The sequence below is a fragment of the Aulostomus chinensis genome, chromosome 15, assembly GCF_037954235.1.
Source record: "Aulostomus chinensis isolate RoL2024-O1b breed Wild chromosome 15, RoL_Achi_v1.0, whole genome shotgun sequence".
In the NCBI taxonomy this organism is placed as follows: Eukaryota; Metazoa; Chordata; class Actinopteri; order Syngnathiformes; family Aulostomidae; genus Aulostomus; species Aulostomus chinensis.
The window spans coordinates 14,642,399-14,657,377 of record NC_141334.1 but is presented as its reverse complement, the minus strand read 5'-3'; the positions used below and the strand labels follow the sequence as shown (position 1 = coordinate 14,657,377).

Genomic DNA, 14,979 nt, shown 5'->3' with positions numbered 1-14,979 from the left:
AACTGACAGTGATCACTGAATATCAATGATGTCATCTTTGCATTGATGTCATCTTGGCGGTGATGTCAGAGAATGTGAGTTTTGTTTATATCCACATAGGACGAAACAAAAGGAACCAAGTATTCTCCTGCAAACTCTGAAGAGAACCACAAAGACGATCCAGAGAATCAGTGAACCTACGCTCCATTCAGCATCTCCTCTAACTACCACGGCACATCTGACAATGAAGGGCAAAGCCGTCCCTGCCATTCCCAAACATTACTCTGTCAGCTTTTCTGACATTGTCAAGAACAACAGGTACAAGTATGAAACTTTACATCAAGGATGTCGCAAGAATCCAAAACAGGAGCCCACCGAGGAGGTGGACGTCACACCTGTGGTGATCGAAAATTATAAGACCCCCAACAATGGTGCGTTCTCAATGAATCGGGCCATCCATGAGGAAATTCGAAGATTTAAGCCTCAAGTCCACATCGACAGACTTTTCCACATTAAAAATGGGGGCATCCTTATCTTCCCCAAGGATGTTTCCTCCCAGCAATCCCTCCTCGCCCCATGGCCAAAGGGGGCATTCAAGGGGGCACCGTTCTTGTGCCGGCTGGCACAAAAAAAACCCAGCACACCTGCACCTGAAACCTCACCTTTGTATGTGCTGGTAATCAAAGGAATAGGAGTCCATATTTCAGTGGAAGAGGTCAAAGAAGAGCTCCAGAGACAAGAGTACAAAGTCTCAACAGTTGAAAGGATTGTCAGCAATTACACAAAGCAGCCGACGACCTTTCTCAAGGTGACTGTGACTGATGCTGATCACGCCGACGACCTTCTGTACGAAGGATTTTATATGGGCCGTAGACGCTTCAGAGTGGAGGAGGCACGGCCCACACAGAAGGTTCCACAGTGCTATCAATGCCAAGAGTTTGGTCACATCTCAGCCAACTGTAGGAAACAAGAAGTCTGCCTGAGATGCAGCGAAAACCACCATCACACTAAGTGCACCAATAGAGTAGCCAAGTGTGTCAACTGCAGAGGCAGTCACACGGCCACCTCTAAGACCTGCCCGGTCTACCTGAGACACCGTACCAGCACGTGATCGACGCAGCACAATCAGCTGATCCGGTACCAACCACCACGGATGGCCTGAAGAGATCTGTTTGGTGGTCAACATCTGGCCGAATCCTCCTGCTCAGGATCTGGAGCAAAGAAGCCCATCGTCTCCCCAAAAGAAAAAGAGGATTAGCCTTGTTTTGTGGGGGGGGGGGGGGGGGGGGGATGCAGGGCTGGGGGTTATAAGGTTGACTGTGGCCATGTCTTCCTTTTCCTCAAACGCTGTCTCAAGATCTCTGTTCCTTCTGGAGATCCCTGTTCCTGAACCCAAAGACAATCTTCAACATTGTTGACTAATACATTTCTAATCCAACTGAACCAAAAAAACAAAACGCACATTTTCAGTAAAAAAAAAATGAAAATGAAAAAAAAAAAACACATTTTCATGTAATGTATTGCATTTAAATAAAACTTGATGAATGGCTGCCAGTCGTGGGTCTGGCTATGATGCAGGGGATTTTAGATATTTTCTAATCTGATCTTATTGTAGTTAACCTGCAATTAACTAATAATTCTGTCAAATGAAAAGAGTAAAAGGTTGAGTGTGTGATAAAGTGATGTGAAAATAAAATACCGTACGTTGAGCACTCATGTGTTGAGATGTTTGAATATTTGAGTGTTTCACCACTCTCTCTTTATCCAAGAGACGCCATGGAGGAAACAAAGCTTCACGTGTTTCTCTTCTCAGGAAATTGTCCCAGCTTAGAGTTTTCTTTACAGTTGACAATCGCCCACATTGGCTTTAAAAGATAGCGCCTTCCCCCAGTTGCTCCTCCCTCTTCTTTATACCGCCTGAATACTGCTATGACATGTGTATGTGGTGTAAGCCTACAACAGTCTGAGAATGGCATTAACATGTGAGACAGGCCTGCAGTGTTTGCAGTTGTCAGACACTTGTGATTAGCAAGCAGAGAAAGTCCTCCGAAATATTTGCAGCTAAAGCCCCTGCAGCCCTCTGCTATCGGCGTCACAATTTATTTTTTTTTTAGTTGTTCAGATCTATATTTCTGTGACTTATACTGCCTTGTTGGCTCATAGTTTTTGTTAATAAAGGGTATTTTTATTGTTTCAAATAGACCTTGAAATAGTACTGCTCACTGTTGCCACAAATAGGGCAGAAATGAGTTCACTGTTAACGGGAATTCTTTTTATGGCTTTCATTACTTTAGTCACATGATTGATTAAAACAGAGTGTAATCACTGTTCTGTCAACATCCTGTAATTGTGTGTGTGTGTGTGTGTGTGTGTGTGTGTGTGTGTGTGTGCGTGTACAATGTGAGTCATACATCCTTTTGTCTTGGCTATCTAATTAAAGCGCCTGAATTGTCCTCTGTTGGTCCATTGCTGGGTTTCAAGTTTTACACTTTATGTTAATTACCACATAAAATAGATTTGTGAGTGAGCCGAAGTTTTACGACAAAGACAGTCGTGCCCCGTGAAAGTCGTTTTCACCATAGCAATCAATGAAGCCTTGCTAGATCTGCAGAGGTTTTCAAAGGAAGCTCCAGAGGAGGCTAAGTGAACCCATGTGAAAGAATATTAGTTATCATAATGTCATTGTGTAGAACAGCCTGAAAATATGGGAGGTGGTTCAAGATATGGTCATGAGATTCTGTAGTTTTGGGCAAAAGGTCTCTGCTTTTTTCTTTCTTTCCAAGAGTCCAAATCATTTTAAAGTATTTATCTGCAATATGAGGCTTGCGAGGCGAAATAGTTGTCTATGGAACCATAGTTATTCTCTATGCACAATATTTTGTGTCAGTTTTATTGGAGCCAAATCCAACCCATTTCCCCAAGTTTTATCTTTGTCTTTTCATGTCATGTCTTTTTTTTTTGTGGATGAATAAAGGGCAATAACAATATTAGGGTTTCATGTGTTTTTATTATTGGTACAAAATGTGTCTTATTTTCAGAATCAAGTTTAAGCTGGAAACAGGTTGATGTATAGTAGATAATAGTTGGACTAGCGTGGTTTTCCTGCAGATAACAGTAAGAGGAAGCTAAAACAGTGTTAATACATTTCAAAATAAACTCCAAAATACACCCTATTAATGTGATTACTGAAGCGTGCACTTTCACATCAGAGAACTCCTCCGAGATTCCTCAAAGCTCAAAGACAGAGTAACTGTTCCACTGCCGAAGCTCACCCTGGGCTTGTGCTTTCCTGAGGGCGGATCGCAATCATTGCCGTTTGTCTTGAGGCTGGTGGACGAGGACGGGGTGGAAGCAGAGGATCCGCCAATGCTGCTAGACCTTTTTCTTGATGCTGTGCTATGTTTCAGAGTAGCTTTGGCAGCCACTTTGAAAGCGTGTGCCGCTGTGCTGCATCGGACTTCCTCGATTGTGTTCCTGGAAGGTTTGAAGAGGATGATGTAGACCTTGTTGAAGAAAATACAGGCCAGCATCCCAAAGCTGGATGCCAGAATAGCAATGACCTCCACAGCTGACACAAACTTCCCATAAGTACTGAAGTAGGCGGGGATGAAAGAGATCCAAACAATGAAGAATATGAGCATGCTAAAAGTGATGAACTTGGCCTCGGTAAAGTTCTCTGGAAGTTTGCGTGATTTAAATGCAAAGAAGAAGCATATAGCTGCCAGGAGGCATGTATAGCCAATGAGAAATGCAAGAGCCATCTCTGAGCCCTCGTTGCAGGTGATAAAAATGATCTCATCGATGTCGTGATTCATATAGCTGAAAGGAGGGGCATTGTAAAGCCAGACTACACAGATCATAACTTGGACAAATGTGAAGAGAAAAACCAAAAGAAACTGCAGGTTTAACCCCCACCATTTACGATGGAAACTTGTCGGGATCTTGGCTTCAAAGACCAGAAGCACTCGGTTTGTCTTCACAAGGATGCAGGAGATACAAAGAACAAAGCTGATCCCGAATGTAGGCTGGCGCAATCGGCACATCCAATCATGTGGCTCTCCGATGAAGATGAGAGAGCTGGAGAAGCAACAGATAAGTGAGAACAAGAGCAAGTAGGACAGCTCTCGGTTTGTGGCTTTCACTATTGGAGTGTTGCGAAATTTGACAAACACTCCTAGTACGAATGCTGTCAAGAAAACACCCAGCACTGCACATATGGCCAAAGCGATCCCGAACGGCTCCATCCAGGAAAGAAACTCAATTTCCTTCAAGAAGCAGAACGTGTGATTCCCACTGGACCAGGAGTTATTTGGACACTTGGTGCAAATACTGGCATCTGTGGGAATAGAACATATCATCTGCCTTAGAAGTGCATCCTCAACAGGGTATCATCAGCACACAACAGATTGCACGTCTGGCCTAAAGTACCTTTATGGTTACTGTACTCTCCATCCGAGCACTCCGTGCATTCGAAACAGCATGTGGGCATACTGTCTATGATCCCTTTTCTTGTACCAGGGTCGCAGTCCTCACTGCAGTTAGAGAACGGCACCTAGAATGACACAGAAGTTGCATGAGTTAGAAAGTAATTAAGCTATCAACCACGGGTGTAATTGGTTCTTGGTGTTATTTTGGTTCCGTACACAAGCTTGAGGGGCTTTATGGTTTATAAACTGTATTGCACAAACATATCATTATACTATGAATGAACAACGGCACTGACACAACCTCAACATTACCACAACTACGTAGCTTCTCACTGTAGCTGTTTGTGTGATGAGGTTTGCAGACTTGTAGAGTGCTGTCACTACTGACTTACTTTATGCCATCGAATGTTAAGCTTGAGTTCACCACCACCAGTATGTATTTCGGGATTTAACAAAAACACATTCAAAGATCCTGTAAGATTTAAGACGATTGAACCGGATATTCAACATTGATAACTGACAGATTTTGGGACTCATTCCCACATCAGCGTTTTTGATTTGAAAAATGAGATCTGCTCAAGTTTGACTGACAAACCTCAGAACTGTATCCATTCCACAGAATCTTTGTCTTGTCGATGACCAGCTTGGCTCCTCTCTTTGTGTGCATGTTGTAGTATCCAACCTCCTCAAACACCACAGAGCCGTCTTCAGTGGACCTGTGCCAGTTTATAAGGGTATAGTTGGCTGCCATATCTGCACTCTCATCAAAGTGCATCTTTCCCCCCATACTGTTGGTGTAGTTCAAATGTCTGAGCTGCTTTAGCACCTGAGAGGAAAAAACACACATTTCACTTACTCCTTTGAATTTGATAAAGAGATCAGAAATTTACTTTGGGAGTGTGCAACATTTTACCTGCCATGCTTCCATTTTCTTTATGTCTGCACAGGAATTGTTAGCAAAAGGTCCATGTCCAGGTGTGCAGGTGAGGATGTCCTGCAGGGCGTGTGCGATGGAATATACCGCAACGTACACGTTATAGGAGATACGCAGGTGCGTGTAGTCCAGGTATGGAGTCTCAACACTGGTGATGTCTTCCTCGCCGGTACACAAAGGCCTGAAACTAGTGCTTCCATTCTCACTTTCTTGGAGCCTCGGGCTGTCTTCTAGATAACAGTTGAACGTTTCCTCCCAAAACTCCCTGACAAACTCATTATGACTGTCTTTCTTTGGTTGGACTTGCTGTAAGAACTCTTTAAAAGCAGGTATATGCCCCGCCTTTAGAGCAAAACCAATAGTCCCCGCCACAACATTGAGATACTCTGGTTTAGCGATGAGGGACGAGCTTGCCCAAGCTTCACTAGCTAGCCAGATACGATCAGTAATGTTTCTCCGCACCATCTCTTTGATCAGAGGCTCAATATCGGGCCCGCTGGCAAACACAACAATGACTTTGGCTGTTGAGTTCTCGATCCTGTCGGTCAGAGCTTGGATTTCATGGTCCTCAAAGTACTGAGAGATTAGCTCATTTAGGTGAATGCAGATGTCTCGTTCCTCCATCTCTTTCTCAAACTTTTCGATCCCTGGCCGTCCATAATCATCATCAGAGGCCACAGCAATGACCCAGTTCCACTGGAAGTACTCAATTATGTCCGCCATGGCCGTAGCCTGGTACTCATCCGTAGGAATAGTTCTCATGAAGGACTTGTACTGATTCTTGTTACTCAGTAAGCGACTAGAGGAGGCATAGCTGATCTGAAACAGAGATGTCATGTCATGCATACACACTGTTCTGGTCAAATTCATTATTTAATCAAATTTGCTGTGATATAAGGACCCATTTAAGGGGAGCACTGATTTACTCACCTGAGGAATATAAAAAAGACCCAATAAGTTTGCAACTGCTGTGGAGACAGCCGATCCAGCAGCTCCTACGACTGCGATGGTTGATGGGATGTGATCGGTGCAGTTACAAAACTCATCTAAATTCAGGGAGTCTATCTTATTTTGAGCCACAAAGCTAAGGGTGGCCTCCAAGGCTTTAGAAACAGTGTTGCAAGTGTCAAAGATTCTGTAGCCCAGTGTGATGTTGGGCAGGAGAGTGCTGCTGTTGTTTATCTCATCAATGGCAAAAATCATAGCCTGGAGCCATCGAAAGCCGCGAAAGTTAAACCTGCAAAACAACATGGAGTCAGATACATGATTTTCACAGAGACACCACTATTAAAGCAGTCACACTCTTTACCTGACACACTGTGTGGACTCTGGCCGGGCTGCCAGGTCTTGGTCTTTGGATGCAACGCCAAAGTGTATGGGGAACAGACCCCCAAGCAAGATATCTCCAGTCATCTGTGCTCGCTGGTGGGGTCCGTAGGTGGAAATAACATAACTGGACCCCAAGAGGATCAGATAATACAGAGCAAAATACATCTTCTTTTGCTTTTGGGCAAGATTATTCTCTACAACTCTCCTGAGTGAAGGTGTTCTAAATATTATCTTCTCCCATCAATCTGCCGACTGGCCTGCTTTGTGTCCGTCATGTTTACAGTGGAGGGAATAGCTGAAAGTACAAGGAGACAGATGAAACATTTGAGGGTGTCGCAAAACCGGCAACCAGAATGGTTGGTGTGGCATCATCAGATCTGGGTCAATTCAAAAAGTGGAATAAATCATTCTTCAACCTAAAATCTGTCATCCTACCAAATTTCATCAAAGTTCATCTTTAACCCTTTGAGTTATCCTCTTAAAGTACAGGCTGACAAACCAACTCCAGTGATCACGTGACCTCTTTGGCTGATGATAAAATCTACTCAGGTATGAATTTATATTTCAACAAAGTAAACATGATTGTATTCAACAACTTCTAGCCAAAACCAAATCAACACTGGGAATAATTTAACAAGATATAATAAACGATTTTTTTTTTTGTGGTGGGAATTTCCCATAAATGGAAACAGCGGGCGAGGGTGCCGTTACAAGCCAACATGACCTCAGGGTGCTTGCGGTTTTTAAACATTTGCTTTATGAGTTAACAGATTGATTTCATCGCTCAAAATACTCAGAGACCCATCCATCTAAACTGAAACAGACGCAAGATTTACATGAGCTGAACGGTGAAGTCACACTCTGTTGACCGTCCTTCCTGCAAACGCTCAGTCTCACACTGGTGTGGCCAGTGAACCCAGTCGCCATGGAGAACAGCCATAGCTGCATCCGGCTAATACTGCTGGAAAAATGCTTGAGCAGAAGCGTGATAATGAAGTAATGCCTGCAAGAGACTCTCTCCTTCTTTTCACCACATTTCCCTTCAACCTTTTTGTGCTCAGCTTATTTTATATTCAGATATCATGTCCAAACTCCAATTTTAAACCCACTTTTATCTTTGAAGATAAATCCTTTGCTTAAATTCATTTACATAATTCCTGGTTATTTGTTCTAAATGGATGATGGTAGCATTTATGTATAATTCAAATTGAAATTTGCAAAGTAACATAACTACTGAATGAAAACGATTGAGGTTGAATTCTGTAAAACAACTCTAACTTGTTTTGAACTCACAAACAGGCTGAAATAATAATAGTGACAAATAATAAACGTGAAAACAGAGTCAGAATCAGACTTACCACTTGAACTCGAGTCTGTTTACATAAACTTGAAACAGATTGCGAGGATGAAGTGCATCTACGAAAAGGCCTTCGACCCAAATATCCTGGGTGCTGAGTGAATTCACTGGACAATGGCTTTCTGAACCTCTTTCTCCAGATGAATGATTAACAGAGAAAAGGGGTCGTCCATTTCCTTCAGCTAATGAAGTCTACCCACAGTTCGCTCCTCCTGACTCATCGAGTGGCAGAGAAAGTTTACTGAAATTATCGTCCTTTTCGGGGGGGGGGGGGGGGGTTGGGGGGAACCACGCAAACAAGCCATTTCGGTTGGATTAATGCGATAAAATAAAGCTGTCGGCTGACTTCATTGATGAATTTTATACATCACGTGTTGCTGGATGTTTCTTCTAATCTTTCAAAAACATGATTCAATGACCACGTTCCATCTGTAACTTACATCTTACGGCTCTGGCAGCCATTATCTTGAATATAGCACCTTGTTCTTGCTGTCAGGGTCTGGATTGACGTGACTTCCAGGAATTATTTGTCCTGCAGATCAACATGATACAAGGAACCCCTAGAGGCAATGGATCGCGGCATTATGTTCCTCAAACAGTAACTTTTTCTCCTTTATGCTCAGATGAACGTATCTTCAATTTGTTGCTGAGCAGACGCCTCCGGTGAAAACAATTTCATTTTACAACATGTTGACTCATCTGCAGCCCAGACCCAAGTTAAGTTCACTGGACATGGAGAGGCAATGACTGAGAGGTTCTGCTTTCGACGAGGAGAAACAAATCTGAAATCAGAAAAACCTCTGTGGGACTTTCTTAAACTGGACCTTCCCACTCTCCTCATTCAGGTATAAATACAGCAACGAGCTCAGGGGTGAAACGGGAGCTTTCACGTCTCACGACCATGAAGAAAAAGACATGACTCCAAAGTGTCTTTATGGGAGCATTTTTTTAAAAACTTTTTTTTTTTAATTTTGAGCATTAATCTTGTTTTAAAAAAAAAAACAGTGCCTGCAAAACTGCAACAAAATGAACTCATGTACTGTCGTATAGACTATGTGATCCTAAATCAAACGTAACCCAGTTCATAAAACCCGAATACTTGAATTGTACATCTTTTGTATATATCTCTATATATTATAACTCACTTCTGCAAACGAAGTGGAGGGAGTGAGAGGGGACGGTTTGAGAAAGTACCTGAATGCTGGATCTCTTTGACCAGGAGCAGAAATCCTAATATATTCTTAGAACCTGGGAGACCCGAGGACACTGAGATTACTGCCCTCATATGGAGGATAATGGCAGTACACTCACACACAAATAATCCCGGAGATTAAAAACATTTGCAGCAAATACAGAGATTATTGAGCATTTCTGAGGAGTTCGCGTATCTCATCTTGCAGGGTTTTTTTCCTCCATTTTAGCGTACTTTCAGAAATAATGAGAGAGAAATAAAACGGCTTTAACAAAAAGCAACTAAAGAAGAAGGTGGACAGCACGATAGAGGAAAAACTGGGCAAATGATGATTTAGGGAGGCAAGACAAAAAGATTTATGGTTAAGAAAATGTTCATCCTAAAGTAAAATTAGAATTAAAATGAAATTTTTATTTATAATTTCAATTGAAATGGACATGTATTGAGTTTCTTCCACCATTTGAATGTCATAAAGCCTGAATTTAAGCATACAGCAAATCTTAATTTCATGCACTTCTTGCTTTCTTTCTTTTATGTAACTAAACTTGAATTTTTCTAAAATAGTCACGTTTACGTCTTTTTAAATGCTCGTCCTTGTTGGATTTCTAAATACGATTTCTGCCTCGTGAGTTCCTCTGAGTCACAAGTGTGGATTTTTTTCTTCTTGTATTCACTCATGAGGGTGTTTCATCATCTCCCAGACACAAGGAACATTTCAAGAAGAGGCCTCTGCAAATGAATTTGTGTTCCCAAGCCTCCATCCTCATTTGCACATCAACAGAAATTAAATCGCACTGATTGTTTTATCAACTGTTTTATGAAGCTGACGTTCTCTGTATGACGTGCCAGCACGCTCTTCTGATCCTCTCTTTTTCAGAAATGGCACATATGTCTGAAATGTAACATAATGTGTAAAAAATGTTGCGCTGTGAAGGGTTCACGGTGAATGAACGGATGTATTCTCATGAATAGTCTAACACACCTCACGCGCGCTGGAGCTGAAAAGGTAAGAATGACTTTTTTCGATTCTATTGAGAATTCTACTTACTAGATGCCATTTCAGTTTTTTTCAGAGAGTGTAAATTTGCTCGAAAGTAAATGTGCATTATCTCAGAAGGAAAGGTTCATCATCGAAACATCCTTTTCACGGCAAGGAAATTCTTTTATATACGCATCATCTTCAGTGCTTCACGAATTATAGTTTGATTCCAAGAAAACAATCAATATTCTCCAACTCTTATTTTCAGGAACTGTTGTTAGCAGTAAGGATAATGTAGGAGTGCAAAAAAATACACTTCATAGTTGAAATATTATGGTACAGCACAGTTGTCTAGTATATTTTTTTTAGTACTTTGACTGTCTTCATTGTTTACTATATGCACCCCCTGTTTCAGTCCTCAGCTAAATACCATTTTTCTGAGTCAAACCTAGCATCTTCATTCACAGGATGTCTGGAGCAAAGATACTGATCTTCCTTCAGAGCCTGTCACGCAGGAAACCTCTGGAGCCTGAGGGAGAGGTGTCCAATTTTCGCCGATGCCTGAGCACCCTGGACCTCGTGGCTCTGGGGGTCGGCAGCACACTAGGGGCCGGCGTTTACGTGCTATCGGGTGAAGTGGCCAGAGCTGTGGCTGGGCCGAGTATCATTATCTCCTTCCTGATAGCAGCAGTGGCCTCCGTCTTTGCAGGACTGTGCTATGCTGAATTTGGTGCTCGGGTGCCCAAGACCGGATCAGCCTATCTCTACAGCTATGTGACTGTGGGGGAGATCTGGGCTTTTATCACTGGCTGGAACCTGCTGCTGTCTTATATCATAGGTATTTATTTGAATTCAAATGAGTGAAATAAACTGAAGGTTTTTAATTGATGTCTGTTACACTTGTGACTCTTCTGTTTCCCTTTTGATGAGTTTCTTTCAATTGCTTATTTTCTGTTTCTAAGGGACGTCAAGTGTAGCCAGAGCCTGGAGTGGAACCTTCGATGACCTCATTGGGAATGTCATTGCCAATTCTCTAGGAAAACATGCTGCAATGGATTTACCTGGATTAGCTCCCTACCCAGACTTCTTTGCAGCTGGCCTTATAATGATCTTGGCAGGCATGTTTTATAATCTTAACCCCTGTGGTTTGCCATCAGTTATAAAACAGAAACGTATGATTTATTTGAAAAGATAACAGGGAAGATTTTGAAGTTTGTAGATCACAATTTGCAGTACTGTATATTTCTATTTTTGACACACAAGGTCCTAAGTATTCACGTCACACTTTCCCTTGTGCTTCCCCTCTAGGAATCCTTGCGTTTGGTGTTAAAGAGTCTGCAATTGTAAATAAGATTTTTACAGCAGTTAACATCTTAGTGTTGCTGTTTGTTGTCCTCTCTGGCTTCATAAAAGGGGACATCAACAACTGGTACACTGGTGGAGATTCTCTCCTGAATGATGAGTATGGACTTCTATTTTTCTACTGTACATTTTAACATAGCACAGTTCACTAATTAAAGTGATACTTCACCTAAAAAATGTATTTTTGCCTTTCTGGTATGCACAGTTATGTGTCTGGAGCTCCAAAAACTGTTTAAAAAAAAAAGGATCTCTATTTGGTTACTCCAGAAAACAGAAAGCGTATGTAGATTTAGCCTGAAGCTAATGGCAACTGATGACTAACAGCCACTACTGCAAAAAAAATAAAACATAAAACTGTCCAGAAATATCAGATAAAAAAAGTCTCAAAGGCATCATCTGGTTTAATCGAAGTCTTCCTTATCCAGCTGTATACTTCAAACTGTTAATGTAATCGTTGTTAGCTGTCAGTCGCAATTAGCTTCAAGTTAGCTAAGCGTGGCTGGCTCTTCCTGCATTCTGGGGTGAAAAAAGGAATAATGCTGGAAGTAAAAGAAAACCTCCCACATCATTGTGAGTTCCAGACATCTATCTGTTAGTACTTTAAAGGCAAACAACATCAACATATTTATGTCTCATCTGTTTGTGTTCAAGAGCCGTGCTGATTTTTGCTTTCCTAGAGATTCAAGTTTTTTTTTTTTCGAGTGCTGGTGTTTAAGATTGTGACTTTTACAGCTAAATACGGACCAGTTTGCTAATCATTATTGAAAATCTATTGATTCCAGAAATTTCACATCACTGAATGAAACTACTAGATATGGCAGTGGGGGATTCTTCCCATTTGGCTTTGAGGGGACATTAGCAGGAGCCGCTACTTGCTTTTATGCATTTGTTGGATTCGACTGCATTGCAACAACAGGTGAAATGATGTACACTGACGCACTACGCTACAAAACTAAAGAGAATATCAAAACGATACAAACAGTCTGTGCTAGTTTACAATAACATGCATTGTTTTCTTTAGGAGAGGAGGTTCAGAACCCTCAGAAGTCGATCCCGCTTGGCATCGTGGCGTCCCTCCTTATCTGCTTCCTGGCTTATTTTGGTGTGTCTGCTGCCCTGACGTTGATGATGCCTTACTATTTGCTCAGTGTTCACAGCCCACTGCCTGTGGCCTTCACATACATTGGCTGGGGCCCTGCGAAGTATGCAGTAGCTGTAGGATCCCTCTGTGCACTCTCAACCAGGTATGAAACATATATTAGAACCTAGTAAATTCTCAAAAATCACAATTGTATTATCTTGGTCCGTTATTTCATTCGAAGAAACGTCCATCAACGCATAACAGAGGAGAGTAAGCATGAGTATTTACATGTGGGTTGATACAGTTCTTTCTACCCTCAGCCTACTAGGATCAATGTTCCCGATGCCACGCGTTCTCTTTGCCATGGCCAGGGACGGACTCCTCTTCAGACATCTCAGTAAAATGAGCGACAGACAGAGTCCTGTCATAGCTACGCTAGCTTCAGGTGTTGTAGCAGGTAAATGCCATGATTAAAAATGGACAATGAGTAATCTGTTCTCCCAGTTGTTGTGGCTTCAGTTAAATTCATCTGTATAAATTGCATTAAATGATGTTTTGCTCATTACTTTGCAGCTATCATGGCGTTGCTGTTTGACCTGAAGGCACTGGTTGACATGATGTCAATTGGAACCCTGTTTGCCTACACTCTTGTTGCAATATGTATCCTCATATTAAGGTATGATTAATCATAAACACTCGAGTAATGAAAACATAAATGCTGCTCTTACTTGAATCTCCATCATGTTTGTTATGGAAATAATCCTAAATGTAAAGAGCACAATGAAATTTCATAAACCTTGAACTGACTTTTATGTGGATAAGAAATGTCTGCAATAAGAAGTAATTTAAAAGCGGAGAGATGAACAAATTTGATTTTGTTTCTGTTTTTTGAATTTTTTGTTTTAATCTGGTAAAGGAGCTAAAATGGCCACCAGTCAGCAGCTGTGTGATTGTGTGCACTTTCTGAGTTATAAATGCAATTTGTCTTCTTCGGTGGTTGATAAATGGTTATATAAAATGGCAGTAAGATAATGTTCACCAGAATCATCTGTAAGACAGGAACTGTATTTTAGTCAGGGATTCTAATGGAGAAAGAAAGTGTGCATCGCAGCTGTCGGTCTACAGAAATAAAAATTTGTCTAATGCTTGAATTTATCTACATGTGAAGGTACCAAGCAGACATCAGCGAGGGTTCAAAGGTCAGCAAACCAGAACCTTTTGCACTTCGTGAGGTATTATATCCTCCTTCACAAGCCACCTCACGGACTTCTAAAAATGTGTCCCTTATAACTGTTTTTATTAGTGAGTAACATTATTCATTCTCCACACCACCCTTCAATATAAATGTGTATGTAGAAGATTTGATTAAATATTAAAGCTTTCTTCCTCTCAGTCTTTCTAGCTTCCATCCTTAGTCTCTTCATATCCGGGGTCGTGGAATCCCTGCTGTCCCTGGAGTGGTGGAGTCTGCTGGGTGTTTCTGTGATGGTCTTGATGCTGGTTCTCAGTGTCCTGATCATCTGGAGACAACCGCAGAGCATCACAAAAGCTGCTTTCATGGTATGGCTCATTGTGCTTAACGTTACAGTTTCACCCCAAAAACAGTGCATATATTTCTTGCTGTTTTAAATGAATGAAAGTGGATATTGTGTATGTGCTTCGATAGTGTTTCCTCTCCTTCATATGTGCAGGTTCCTTTTGTGCCGGTGCTTCCTGTTTCCAGCACCTTTGTCAATATTTATTTAATGGTTCAACTTGGATCAGACACGTGGATCCGCTATGCAGTGTGGATGGCTGTCGGTATGTGAGGAACAATACCACAATATGAATACACATTTTAACAAAATCAGTGTATGTCTAAAAAAAAATTTGTATTTTCTCCAAACAGGTTTAATCATCTACTTTTCTTACGGTGTTCAGCACAGTGTGCAGAAACAAAGGCTTCAGAGTTCCCAAAACCGAGTCAGATTTCACAGCATCCCCACCACCATTGATCAGATCGCTGAACCTGGACAAGATGTGATGTAACATGACTTCCTGATATGAAAATCAGTGTGCAATAAAAAAAACAACAACAAAAAAAACTTGGCCATCCTAACAACCTTACAGTGTTTGTGTCATGAATTCCGGGAGCTAAAAAAGCCTTGAAGCCGCTGGCTGTTGTGCGTGAGTCTTGTTGTGTGAGTATTTAAACAGATATTTTGAATTTATTTTCCTTAGATATGCCATGAACGACACCGGATTATGATGTTTTCCAACTGTATCCAACTGTGTTTCATTTTATTGCAACTGAAATAAATCACCATAATATGTGGTGCATAAAAAGCCTATGTAATTAT

At 41.5% G+C, this 14,979-nt stretch overlaps 2 protein-coding genes across 2 annotated transcripts; one reads left to right on the top strand and one right to left on the bottom strand.

The window, feature by feature from the left end:
- Positions 1-3,081: 3,081 nt before the first annotated feature.
- casr (calcium-sensing receptor) lies at positions 3,082-6,834 on the bottom strand. Its single transcript, XM_086226251.1, has 6 exons — positions 6,650-6,834; positions 6,271-6,577; positions 5,320-6,159; positions 5,002-5,232; positions 4,408-4,531; positions 3,082-4,315 (listed from the first exon to the last, which is right to left on the bottom strand). The coding sequence occupies exons 1-6, from the start codon at positions 6,832-6,834 to the stop codon at positions 3,180-3,182; spliced, it is 2,823 nt and encodes a 940-aa protein (XP_086082377.1). The 3' UTR covers positions 3,082-3,179.
- A 3,786-nt stretch (positions 6,835-10,620) lies between these two features.
- Positions 10,621-14,869, top strand: LOC147248869 (cationic amino acid transporter 2). The gene is made up of 11 exons (XM_086225815.1): positions 10,621-11,035; positions 11,160-11,315; positions 11,506-11,659; positions 12,372-12,475; positions 12,581-12,803; positions 12,961-13,097; positions 13,214-13,316; positions 13,809-13,942; positions 14,034-14,200; positions 14,332-14,440; positions 14,529-14,869. The coding sequence occupies exons 1-11, from the start codon at positions 10,666-10,668 to the stop codon at positions 14,666-14,668; spliced, it is 1,797 nt and encodes a 598-aa protein (XP_086081941.1). The 5' UTR covers positions 10,621-10,665; the 3' UTR covers positions 14,669-14,869.
- Positions 14,870-14,979: the final 110 nt, after the last annotated feature.